The 12,400-nt window shown below is 43.1% G+C and overlaps 1 protein-coding gene across 3 annotated transcripts; it reads right to left on the bottom strand.

Annotated features, from left to right (window-relative positions):
- Positions 1-1,967: 1,967 nt before the first annotated feature.
- ppef1 (protein phosphatase, EF-hand calcium binding domain 1) lies at positions 1,968-12,309 on the bottom strand. 3 transcript variants are annotated; one of them, XM_076731376.1, is made up of 19 exons: positions 12,059-12,295; positions 10,849-11,005; positions 9,918-9,950; positions 9,518-9,645; positions 9,382-9,442; positions 7,315-7,478; positions 7,107-7,221; positions 6,553-6,599; positions 6,227-6,393; positions 6,087-6,123; positions 5,801-5,950; positions 5,036-5,187; positions 4,692-4,935; positions 4,425-4,610; positions 4,214-4,356; positions 3,808-3,914; positions 3,551-3,714; positions 3,233-3,317; positions 1,968-3,128 (listed from the first exon to the last, which is right to left on the bottom strand). In XM_076731376.1, exons 2-19 carry the CDS (start codon positions 10,901-10,903, stop codon positions 2,902-2,904), a joined length of 2,265 nt encoding a protein of 754 aa, XP_076587491.1. In that variant the 5' UTR covers positions 10,904-11,005; positions 12,059-12,295; the 3' UTR covers positions 1,968-2,901. The 3 variants fall into 3 exon arrangements, with proteins under 3 accessions (XP_076587491.1, XP_076587481.1, XP_076587499.1); XM_076731366.1 differs by having other exon boundaries at positions 9,870-9,950; positions 12,059-12,195; XM_076731384.1 differs by lacking the exon at positions 9,918-9,950 and having other exon boundaries at positions 12,059-12,309.
- Between the last annotated feature and the right edge of the window lie 91 nt (positions 12,310-12,400).

The following is a 12,400-nucleotide window of genomic DNA, read 5'->3' as shown; positions in this document are numbered from 1 at the left end:
ATGGGATATAACCGTATGGTGTGTGTACCATGATTTCAGTGATATAAAGGAGAAAAACTGAGATTGTCTTTTCTTTTAATGACTGGTTGTAATATACAGAAATGAAGCACTCAGCCCTAAAAGTGCCTGCCTCATCATTTACTTAACCACTCAGGCATTTTGAAATGATTTGGGGAACCAAGACAGACGAGCTTTGTCTGTTTTAAGTGGACAGTTAAACAGGTAAAATAGGGTTTGAGTTGATAAAAAACCAACATCACTGTTTTTTTTTCAGCCATCAATTGCATAAATCCTTAATTTGAATATTAATCACCACGCCGTGAGACTAAAATAAATCTGATAATCCACTGAGAAACTCATATGCTTCTGAAGAAAAAAACCTAACGTGAAATACTGTTTTGATAATCACACTTGCCATTTATGGATCTTAATCCTTCTCAGGAATAGGGTCTGTGGGCTTCTGTGTTTGTGGTAAATTCATGTAATTTTGACTTTCAGAAAGTTTCAAAAAGTGTACCAGTTGTGAACCTATATACAGAAACCAGAATAAGGGGAAGGCAATACATTCAGACAATGAGTTAATGTCATTTTTGTGTAGAAACAATTTCTAATGGTCACCAGTGCCTGCACATGTTTCTGGAGATCACATAATTGGGAATATTATTGGTTAGCTTCATGCTATACCAATTAAGAACAATGTCCAAATGTTTACTCCATCCAGGAATGAAAATAAGATTAACTGTGGTGGTTTGGAAAACTAGTGTTTTCTTGTGTACTGTGGAGAGGTGTGGGGCTTCGTTCTCTGTGTTTCCCTCTTTGGCAGAGGCTGGGGTGGTTCTCCAGGTGGTTCGGGAGCTGGCTCCAACACAGCTGGGCCTCATCATAATCAAGCGCAGCATAAAGACTGTGGACTGCAAAGAACTCTGCCACATTGTTTTTGTCACTTAGTAGCATAGCTGGCCGTTTACTAGTGCTACCTGCGAGTTTGAGTGTATATTTAGTTTTGTTGTCAATGACCAATGCCGATTTCCGCTCCAGCGTCTCCGCGCTGACCAGCCTCCAGTCCGCTGCCTTGTTTCACCTGTGCCTCCACCACCACGTGCCCTCTAAGCAACTACTCACACCACCTGAGCTCTGTGCACTCCACCTCAGTACCTCGTGCTTCACCTGCTATTCCCAGGACTTCCCAGCTCCTTGTTTCTTGCATACCTGGAGCCTCCTTTCATTATCCGTTTAAATAAATAAATTCCTATTTTACTCTTACTCCCTCTCTGCGTGTCTGCACATTAACAGTATTGTAGTTTTATGAGTTTAGTATCCAGAATAACACAGGATGCAGACACAGTTGGTGTTCCTTATGAAATCACTCCATATCCACTACTCCTTATTAAGCATTTGGTTGTTTATAGTGAGCAGGTCAGACACTTAGGAATCATCATTTCTGTACCATCTTGTATCTTATAAGTGCAATTTACACATCTATCAAAAGTGTTGTGTTGTGACACTTGGGCCCAAATGTAGTGTACCTGATAAGGACATGGCCAAATTTGACACTTTTCAGACAGAGTGACATAGAAATATGTTCTCCAGGTTCTTATTCTGTGTCCCTTTGACAGTTGTTCTGCTGCCTCTATAAGTAAGTGGAACACAAATAGTTTTTAAAGTACTATTATATTAAAATTTGTGCAAATTTAGTAGATCATTTATTTTTTTTTCCTGCTAATTTACTGTTCCACATCCAGTCCACCAGGTGGCAGGAGTGCACCTACAAGCTGCAGCACCACCTGCCAATAAATCAAAACAATCCAATGCATGAGTATTATACAGTATGAAGACTTGAAGGTCTTCTAATTAGCTGTTTTAAACCATTTTGGATCAACCCTGCAAATTACAGCAACTTAGAGCAACTTTATTTGTGGGACCTTAGGTGTAATATTTGTGGGTATAATGGCAGAAATGGCACAAGAAAAGGCAGAGCTCACCTTTATTGTCTAAGTTCAATCATTTAATCACCTGCAGCTCTTGACTGAACCAGCTGAAAACTCAGCAACTGAGAAAAAAGCAGTTTAAAATACACAGACCATTTTTTATTTTCCCCAGTCTTTAAATATCGTGTAGATGTGAGAATCATCGAACTGTAAAGCCAACTGTTCCAGTGAATGGGCCTATGCTAAATGCTTCAGTGACCTCTGTGACCATCTGAGCCTGTGAGCGAGAAAGGTAGAGTGTATTTGCTCTGTGACCTGGGACCTTCATCGAGGTTCGTGTGGGTTACTGGTGACTTCCCCGTGCACCTTTATGCCCAGGACTATCTTCTGCCAACATGGGGCCACTGTGGCTCATGTGGATCATCCACTAATCACAGGGTTGGCAGGTCTTCGTGTCCACATGTCGAAGTGTCCTTGGGCCAAACGCTGAACCCCAAATTGCTCCTGATGTCAGATCAGCACCTTGCATGAAAGCTTGCTGCCACTGGTGTGTGAGTGCGTGTCATGGGTGAGTGAGAGGCAAATTGTGGAGTAATTTCGATAAAAGTGCTGTATAAAGGCAGCTATTTACCATTTAACATAATCCATCTGGATGCTACCAAATTGCATAGCAACCCATCCAACATCTCTTGAGCCATGTCACACTGAAATGTTCACACTGAAAAACCTTGCTGTCCCCTCGAGCCCTGACACTACCGTGGCTAAAAACACACCAACAAACGACAATATGCACCAATAAGGAGCATCACCTAATCAATGTTATTTTCTAGCATTCAAGCATTTAAGGGTCAATTTTTCCTTTAAAAACTTTCGAAATACTACATTATTTCATCTTATCCCTGCTTTCCTACCTGCATTAGTTTGCCTGCTGATGATTCAGGACTTCCACAATTTAGTATTTAGACTCTTCCCTTCATGAATATTTCTCTCCGTTCAGCTTTCCGTTAAGTTGCTGATCCTTGTTGTCTAGTTTGTGTACCACTCTGAAGGCCTCAAGAAACTCAGTGAAGTCTATACTGCCGTCCTTGTTGAAGTCGATACTTCGGGCCAGGTCATCGATGGCTCCGTCGTCAATATCAACACCCAGGTGGGCGCTGAAGAGACGCCAGGTGTGACGAAACTCCTCAATAGAGATCAAACCTGAACATAACAACATACATACACCCGCATTACTGAACGTTAAGGAAGACATTTTTAATTACCGACTGTCTTCAAAGAGATTCTGCCTTTTTTTTTTTTTTTACCTGAATGGTCTTTGTCTATAATGTTGAATATTATCTCAATGTCTGTCCTGTATCTGAACAGAGTTTCAGCCAAGTTTGGAGTGACCTAAAAGGAGAAAAGAGGAAAAGAAAGTGCCAAAACAGTAGACTGCGATACTGTGTAAGATGTGTTCAATTGCAGTGGTAGAATAAACAGAGTCCTGAAAGCACAGAGGAAAATCATCTCTTATAAATAAAAGTTTCAGTGGGAAATGCCATGATCAGCCATCAAATAAATGTCATGGAGTAGAAGGTACATTTCCCTCTGAAATATATAACAAAGTGAATTATTAACGTAACCTGAGACAGAGGAATCCCTGGTTCCATATCCTCAAAGCAGGACTGATACTCCACACTGCCATCTGGTGCCAGGCGGGCTAAGTGTGGACGCAGTGTCCTCCAGGGCAGCTCCAGTCTCAGCACAGACTCCAACACCTGAGCCCATTCACTGACTGACACACGACCTGAAAAAGGGCATGCTTACATATAACAACCATACATGTCAGCCTGGGTGAATACATGCTGTGAGTGAAGCAAACGGAGCGAGAAGGATGCACCGGTGTTATTCAGGTCGTGCTGCTGGAAGCCCGACATCAGCTCAGAGCGATGGGTGAACAGCTTCTCCTTCAGGGCTCTGAGCGCAGTGCCTTCAGCAGCTCGTACTCTGCAGACACACATGCAAACACAGGTCATTCATTAAGATTGAGCTTTTTTAGATCATATACAGACATCTATTGCCATTAATGATTATTATTGATGTATTTGAATAATCTATTAATCACTCAGTCTATGAAGTGTCATAAAATTGTGAAAATGCCCATTATGACCAGCAATTGTAACCAATTATCAAAATTTGTCTTTGAATTAACAAACCCATTAATCAACTAATCATTTCAGTACTACCACGCTCAGCCATTCTGCTGCATTTTGCACAAACATACACACAGCAGACACCTGTTGTACCTCTGAGTCAGGGTGAGCTTGCGAGTGGTTCGGCTAACTTGGTACTGGTAGAAGCGGGGAACCAGTTCTCTGCCCACTTTGATGTACGCGCCGCGGTTGCTTCCTTCCTCATAATAGTTTGACGCTGAGAAAATAGTGATCACCTAAACAAACATGCACACAGTTATTCTTCCAGACTTGGACAAGACAAATTCATTTGGATTCCGTCTACCTGTCCACCGTGACAGAGCTCATATCCCTCCTGTTTGCACTCGTGGGATCTGACGAGGAGCTGGAGTCCGTGTTGGAGCAGCAGTCTCTGGGTGACGTCAGGGCCGAAGTAGCAGCCTCCTCCTCTGAATGTGTTGAGACTGCAGCCCTCTTGGGTTTTAGGGTCACTCCACAATATATCCACAATCTGCAGGAGAGAGAAAACCAGATAAAAGAGGGCAGAGTTGAACCATGTGAACTTCTTTTCCAGTGAATCCACTCCTCTGACCTGTTTCCATTCCCGTTCATGTTGTGGAGGTGAAGGAGGGGGGACAGAGGACAGGGAGTCCAGGAAAGGCACTTGGAGGACATTGATATTGTAAGGCATTCTCGGAGAAGACGGGCACGGACGAGGCGTGAGGCAGGATGGAGTTCGAGGAGAGCAGAGAGAAGAGGAGGACGAGGACGATGATGAGGAGGTGGAAGACGTGGAGATGGCGCTGTCTTGTCGGGTGAGACCGCATCGCCTCTTTCTACAGAAAACAGGTAGAGGAGAGGGTCTGTCACTTTAAATAAGAAGGCTTATTGTACAGTGACACAGCACGCGTGAACATCTGTGGGCTGCTGTCAGACCTCTGGTTCGGGGTTGTTTGGTTCCTGCTGTGGCTGCGACTGCTGCTGGGACGGGAGCTGTCGGTGGATCTCATTCTTTTCATCTGTCTGCTGCAGTGACCGATGTCCAGCTGCTCCAAACTCCGTCTGGGAAACCTCAGTGCAGATTTCACCTGGCAGAGTTACACGTGTTACACGTCTGTTTAGATGTTACATGTTGTTGTGAGTGGACCCCAGGAAGAAAACCCGCTGCCTCAGTGGCAGCTAACGGGGATCCAAATAAAGAGCAAAGAAGGGAAGACAGAAATAAAGTGTACTAATTTATTCAGCATGGACCTGTTTCTTAAAACCTGCATTAATTAATATTTTTGATATTAACATTGAATCAAATGGTTGTAATGCACAGCAAGCGTCTCTACTAGTGCCACAGTTACAGCATTTTCAGTCAACTTTGCATGACAACAAAGCTTTTAATTGTGTTTTAATACTGCAAATGAAATGTGTGGTACTTCAATCTGAACCTCACATCAGCATAAAGTTCTGAGAAACACAGTGTATGATACCTGGCCAGCATTGAACAGGGCAGGCCCAAAATGACCCGCTAGGGGTCCCTGGAGCAAAACTGAGCTGCTGGGCCTCCATTAACCTCCTGTTCCTCCCAGTCTGTGACTGTGAATTTTTTAGCATTTAAAATTTTTTTTTTCTGGTCTCTAGTGGCTAAAATTGATTACTGCACCTAAAAGAGGCTGAATGGTGGATGAAGCTTGGCTGCTTGTTTCCACTGACCTTGTGCCTCTCTATGGTGCTGAGGTAGTCCAGGTCAGTCTGGTCTGAAATCCCTCCGTGAACGATCAGGATCTTTCCGTCAATGACTGTTGCGATGGGCAGAAGGCTGAAAACATCCTGAAACAGCTGGAGGATCTCGCGGCCATGAGTCTGCACACAGTGAAAAAGTAATTAGGTTCACAGCGTGGAGTGACAGTCAGCAGTCACATGCTTCAACCTACAGAACGAGCAGCTGAGGTCTGCACGTAATAAAGCAGAACAAAGACCAGCCTGGACTTTACTGTACCTTGTACTTCTGCATGACTTCTTTTGTGAACCCATATCTGAAACATCAACGTAAAAACATCACACTAATATTTTCCAATTTCACTCACGCTGCGGTGAAGCTAAATGTTTTATTTCATTTCTACTCTTCTTCTCACCCACCTGAGGTTCATTATGTGGTCTTCATGGTTCCCTCGGTTCAGGTGCATGTTGTCGGGGTAAAGCAGAAGGTAGGCGAACAGGAGCGTGACCACTTCGACTGACTTTTTCCCTCGGTCCACAAAGTCACCATTAAACACGTATGGTGTCTCCGCAGAGGGAAGGCCATTCTGAACAACAGCACCACATCGTAAAATCAACTCTTTGTGTGCTTCAGCTATGTTTAATGTGCTTATTTAAACTGTTTATACAAATCAGATATATGTGCATAAAACATCTTTTAAATAGATCGTGAGTCATGCTAAAGAAAGTTAGAAATATAGCTTTACCTTATAAAATATGAGAAGCAAGTCGTCAAGCCGGCCGTGCAGATCACCTGTACCAAAAGGAAAAAAAATCACAGCAATGGAGAAATGGGAATCTCATTTCTGGCTCAACTGGCTGTCAAAACTTCTTAAAAAGCATGAACACAGAGCAGTGCATTGCTCCAACTCAACCACCAAACAATGTGTGATTTTTGTTTCAGTCATGAGTATTCTTGAGCTTAATGAGATGCAAATCTGCAGAAGGAGGCAGCCGTGCAAGAGGAGTCAAGTGCCTGATCAGTGTGCAAATACACAAGACCTCCATTCTTGGATTGCTGCCATTAAGATACAGTCAACTGTATTTAAAACACATTTACAGACATCAGCGATCACTTAATCAATTAGCAGGTCATTCATTTATTCAGTGGCTGACAGCGCTGTGTGATGTAGTTGGTGCTCAATCAGCAGCATCAGTGCAGAAATCGTTTTGCTCACTCCTTCGTTCTCCTTTGCACGTGTGCTGAAAAATGATTTGGAATCTTGAATTAACAATTGAAACTGAGGTCACGGCCACCCACCACATATAGTGATCTCTTTGGTGTAGGATGTTGACAAGTGGATGATGTTGGGCATCTGCTTGAGGAGCTTTTTGGTCTCGTACAGCAGCTGCAGAACATATCTGGCGTGTAGAGTCTGTGTGGAAGAAAAGGAACGAGTCCTTAAAAGTACCAAAAAACCAAACCAGACAATCGCTATGAAGAGCGGGAGCGACCACAGATTCTGTACCTGCTGCTCCTTAAATGCACAGAGGAGAGTGTTCGTATCAGAGACGGAGAGAGGAAACGATAGTCGGGGTCCGGTGTACGACTCTGGAACAGGGATCAAGTTATAGCAGGTCTCTCTGTCCAACCAGGGGTCGACCACTGGGTCCAGCAGCTGGGAGATCAAGTCTGGAGGACACAGTGTGAACAAAGGGAGCTCAAGACTTATCCAGACACATCCACACTCATCCAGCCTTTTGAATTCGACTGAAACAAAGAATCCTGTCTTGGTGGTACACAGCATCTTTCCTGCTGTAAATGCAGAATCACGCTAAAATAATTTTGATATATATTGTTGTAATCTATTGATACTGATCAACAGAAATGGCTGTTTCTGGCTAAACCAGCAAACTGAATACCTCACAAATCAAGGTTTTCAGGTAATCCACTATTGGCATGAAGCAGTCCTGCTCATTGACCTGCAACATAACCAAAAGGGCCTAAAACCAGAGATATTGGAGAGGAGATACCACAAAATAAACAGTACAGCAACATCTCTCAAATGTATATCACCAGGCATCAGGTATAACGAGCGCTGAAAGCAAAAAGTAGACTCCTCACACTCCCATATGCTCCCTGAATAATGGATGGACCTACACTTAAAAAGGGAAATCCATCAATCTTTCACATCAAAGTCTGTGTGCGGGTGTTGAGGAGCACTTTCTTCCGATGTGTAAATAGTTGAGTAAAATATTTTGTGGCTCCAGCTGCAGAAAATCGAATAAACTGCCTCAAATGACGTCATTTCACTCATCATCAGTTGGACCTGAAGACAGTAAGTTTGACATCTGACAATTGTGTGTGAGTTGCATTGTGGGTAATGGTTTTGACAAGGAAGAGGAACACGTGGAATAAAAAAGATGATATCTGTGGCTGCTCTTGTGTCCTCTAAGACTCTCCTTCAGTGAGAATAAATGAAACATATCCTATGCACAGGTTTTCATTTGCAGTTCCTTGAAATAAAAAGCTTGACAAGGCGCCACATCCAGCTCTGTGTGACCTCACCGCTGTATTAAAAGACCACTCCAATATGCTAATGAAAACTGATGGCCTCTAATTTATGCAAACAAACAAGGCATGAACAGAGATCCACCTACAGGCCTGTTTCTCTTTTGTCTATTTCCCCCTTAGTGTCTATTAAAAGTCCTCTATTCTGTCACACACACACACACAAACACAGATGCTGTATATAATGAACACAGACAACAGAGTCTGGCCTTTTCACGGCACTTAAGTTGACTCAATGTAAAACCCATGAAGAGGATGTAGATGTTCAGCAATAAAGGCTGACCTAAGGATTTGCTTGTCAATGGAGCATTATGCTTTTTAGCCGGATGAGTGGGTCAATACATACTTAAGCCACAGCTGTGTCAGAGCAACACACCAACACACTGGCCTCCACATTCACAGTAGTTGCTAAGCAACAGGGTATACGCAATGGGTTTTCTAATCTCGACCAAAATACAGCGGCATGACTAACAACACCGGTGTTAATTCTGATGGAGATGAAAAACGCATCTTCCTGTGTTAGAGCACGTTCAAAACAGCAACCGTTTAACCCCAGCTGATCACTAACAGACTGGTTCGGATGATGGATTAGTAAAATTTCATCTCTCGCTATGTCTTTACCACAAAAAGTAGTTGAAAACATCCTTATGTTATCATCCTATTTCACAGAAAAACACACCAGCATGACATTAATCTGAAAAATGATGTTCAAGCTATAAAAAAAATACATGATTAAAAGGCAAAATGTCTCAGAATAACCTCTTAAATTCAAGTTTCAGTGTGTATGAGACACAGACGTAGACCTGAAGATGCTTTGAGGACTGAAAGCTTTACGCACACAGTGCAAAATAATAAAGCAGCATGAAAGTGTAGTTTCCTGCACTCACTGAAAACGTGTTACATCCCATCCATATGGCAGAGCTGTTGGAAAATGTTATTCAACATTTTTAAAATAGAAAAGATGAAATCAATGCACTTAATGCAATCTTAATGATCCGTAAATAAAAATATTTTGTCGCCTAACCTGGTTCACTTCCATTCAGATGAGTGAAGTTGTCGAGCATGAAACTGAAGAAACTGGAGAGCTGAGGACAGGAAAACAAGTTTAAGCTTCTGAAAATGAGCGTACACGTGTAGAAAATGCCTGTGCTGAGCGTCACCTGTAGCTGGTCCTGTTCGCCGGCGTATTCAATGGACTGGAAGATGTTCCAGGTGTACCTGCGCCTCATCTCCAGACGGGCCATGTAGCGCCGGTACCAACGCTGGATCAAAACAGCTGCCTTCATAGCTACGACAAAACACCAGCTGTTTGTTTAGATGGAGGCATGTTTAAATATCTGGAGTCACATATGTACAGCTCATGGGTGTAATGTGAGACTCTTCAGCTCAGTCAGGAATATGTCTTAACATCTGCATCTCTACTTAGAGAACAGATTCTGATCCAAAAGCTGAAGCTAATTCTAGTGCAACATGTAAAAATACACACAGACACACACACATGGATGCACGCACACGTCACGCATGTCACAGACGGGTCTTTAGAGATGAGTGGGGTCTTACTCAGAGCCGGGCTGGGAGTCTTAACTGTGCCATCTGAGAGAAGAAAAACTACAATTCAGCACAAGAAACTGGTAATTGAATAAAATCATGTGCAAGGCAACACACACACACACACACACACACACACACACACACACACACATTGCAAGAGAGATAACAAGACACAGGGGAGGTCATGAGCAACAGTGGGACTGGAAAAACTAAGCAAATTAAAAGAGCTTTCAGGAGAAACAGCACTCATTAAAGAGAGGAGAGAAGACAGACGGGGAAGAGAAGCAAAGCACCATCTGTCAAACATCTGGAGTATGTGCTCAACAAGTGTGAGCTAAACGTATTACTGCAAAAATTAATTACCGTCAGATTCATACTACACAATGTGGCACGAAAATACTACTAATAATGCACTATTTGAAGAGCTCTTCCCAAATAATGTTACACAAAGCTTCACAGAGGAGATCAACAATTTTAAAACAGAGCAAGACATTAAAAACCGTCTTCAAGTGTGTTGTTTTAACACAGTTAACGATGATAAAAAACAGAGCAATGCGGCAAATCTTTACACTGAAGACGCTACAAACAGAGCATTAATCAGTTATCAAAATATCAGACTATTTATTCCAGCTCTAGTTTTTAATCTGAGCTGAGGAGAGGACAACAGGTATTTGAGGATATACACTGTGAGTTGTAAACTGGGGTGTCAGAGTGTATGCGCCGTGGGCTTTAAATGTGATTTGAGAGTAAAAGCTTAATTTACTGGAAGTCATTTCTGAGCTTGCACTTCATTTAGTATCTGACACTTACAACCTATTTGTGCTCGTTTACCCACGGACCAGGTGTGCCAACATGCCAGCTCATGTCAGCCTATGTGTTTTTTTCAACATTTTCCCGCTGACAGGACGAGGAAAACGTGAGTCAGCCATGATACCATTACCCGTCTCCACTCTTTTCCCCTGTGTCTCCGTAGCAATGGAGGTGCCACATCCCATGATGGCCAGCAAGGAGGTCCCGGGGTCACATCAGTCAGTTCTTCCCAAGCTGGCGGCGGTGGGTCACATCTGGCTGGTGGCATGTGACAGCTGCGATGAGACCTGAGGAAGTAAGACCATCACTGTAAGACCCGGACTTCACTCTGTGGTTCTCTGGAGTCCTGGAAACACCTCACGTCACAGCAGCAGGGAATTTTTCCATGAAGTCAGAGGCAGACGGAACAAAATGTCTTTTTGCTGGGTCACCTGTTGCAGTACATGCAGTTGGAACAGTAACACGGGTGGAAAGCAACTAAGTACACTTACTAAAGCAGTGTACTTAAGTACAATTTTGAGGCGCTTTTGCCATTTTCTGCTAAATTTCAAAGACAAATCTTGCATTTTTTACACCACTACATTTGGTAATTTCTGTAACAAGCTACTTTGTGGATTGAAATTTATAAAACAAAATTAAATTAACAAATAAATTATGATGTGTTATAAGACTTTATGGATCCCAGGGGGGAAATCCTCAAGCTAACCAGCAGTACATGAAGTAATTTATCAGCGGCAGCATTAAAATGATGTACACGACCGGGTCAATTATAAATATAGTCCATAATAAACATTCTGAAATAGGCCATTCTGAATAAAGAGTGCTTTTACAAATTAAGATTTTGAAACATACATTTTGATACCAGTACTTCTGTACTTACGCAGGCATTTTTTTTTACTTTCACTGCAGTAAAAGTACTTCTTCCACCCCAGGGTCAGAACTGATTCACATATGTTCATACATGTAATCAAGCTCTGCAAAACGCATATAAAGTCAAAACAGATCAAACTGGTGCTTAATGCTTGATGCGGTTTTCCTTCTTTATTCAAGCCTAAATTCATATGCGCATGGAAATTAGGCTTCTGCAGCTCACAGCGCGTACGCCACGAAGCAGAGGATAAAACAGTGCGTCTAACTGGCCGCTAATCGCGCTTCAACACTCCCAGACAGCCCATGTTTTAACTGATCAGGGATCTGCAGACAGCAAACCAAATTAGACAGAAAAAGCTGCTTGTTGCGCATCACTTTCATCCATCGGCACACAGCAGCATTTTTAAAACGACGTGCTTATTTTACGCATCCGGTGGACGTACACCCTCGGTCTTTTTCATGGTTCCTACCTGCAGCTCGTATCCGCGCGATCCGGAAATCATGAATGGGACACACGATCCATATGATGCGCAAAAAACTTGCATCGAAACTGCAGACACGGGTTGCGCTGCACGTTCTCCAAATGACTGCTGAGAGATGGTTTGAGTGTGAAAGGCGATAACAGCGGTGAGATGTTTCCAGAGCCGGGCGCTGCAGGAGGAGACGGGAGCGCACAGCCAGGAGGCGGAGGCAGCACCAGGTGGACTGAAACCACAACACCGCCGCTCCACCTTCACTGCTGTTCCACCCTAAAACACCTCTGAAAGATTTCAACGGTGTTTACCTCCAAGACTCAGTTCACTCGTCCTGAA

Source organism: Chaetodon auriga, chromosome 1, assembly GCF_051107435.1.
Source record: "Chaetodon auriga isolate fChaAug3 chromosome 1, fChaAug3.hap1, whole genome shotgun sequence".
Taxonomy (NCBI): domain Eukaryota; kingdom Metazoa; phylum Chordata; class Actinopteri; order Chaetodontiformes; family Chaetodontidae; genus Chaetodon; species Chaetodon auriga.
This window is presented reverse-complemented; position numbering and strand designations above follow the sequence as displayed.

Excerpts from the sequence above, each read along its gene's own strand:
- ppef1 (XM_076731366.1), bottom strand. The coding sequence starts at position 10,903 with ATGGGATGTGGCACCTCCATTGCTACGGAGACACAGGGGAAAAGAGTG. Across the intron at positions 4,357-4,424 it reads AGCTCTGTCACGGTGGACAG|GTGATCACTATTTTCTCAGC; the intron begins GTAGACGGAATC and ends ATGTTTGTTTAG. Across the intron at positions 3,715-3,807 it reads GCACGACCTGAATAACACCG|GTCGTGTGTCAGTCAGTGAA; the intron begins GTGCATCCTTCT and ends GCCCTTTTTCAG.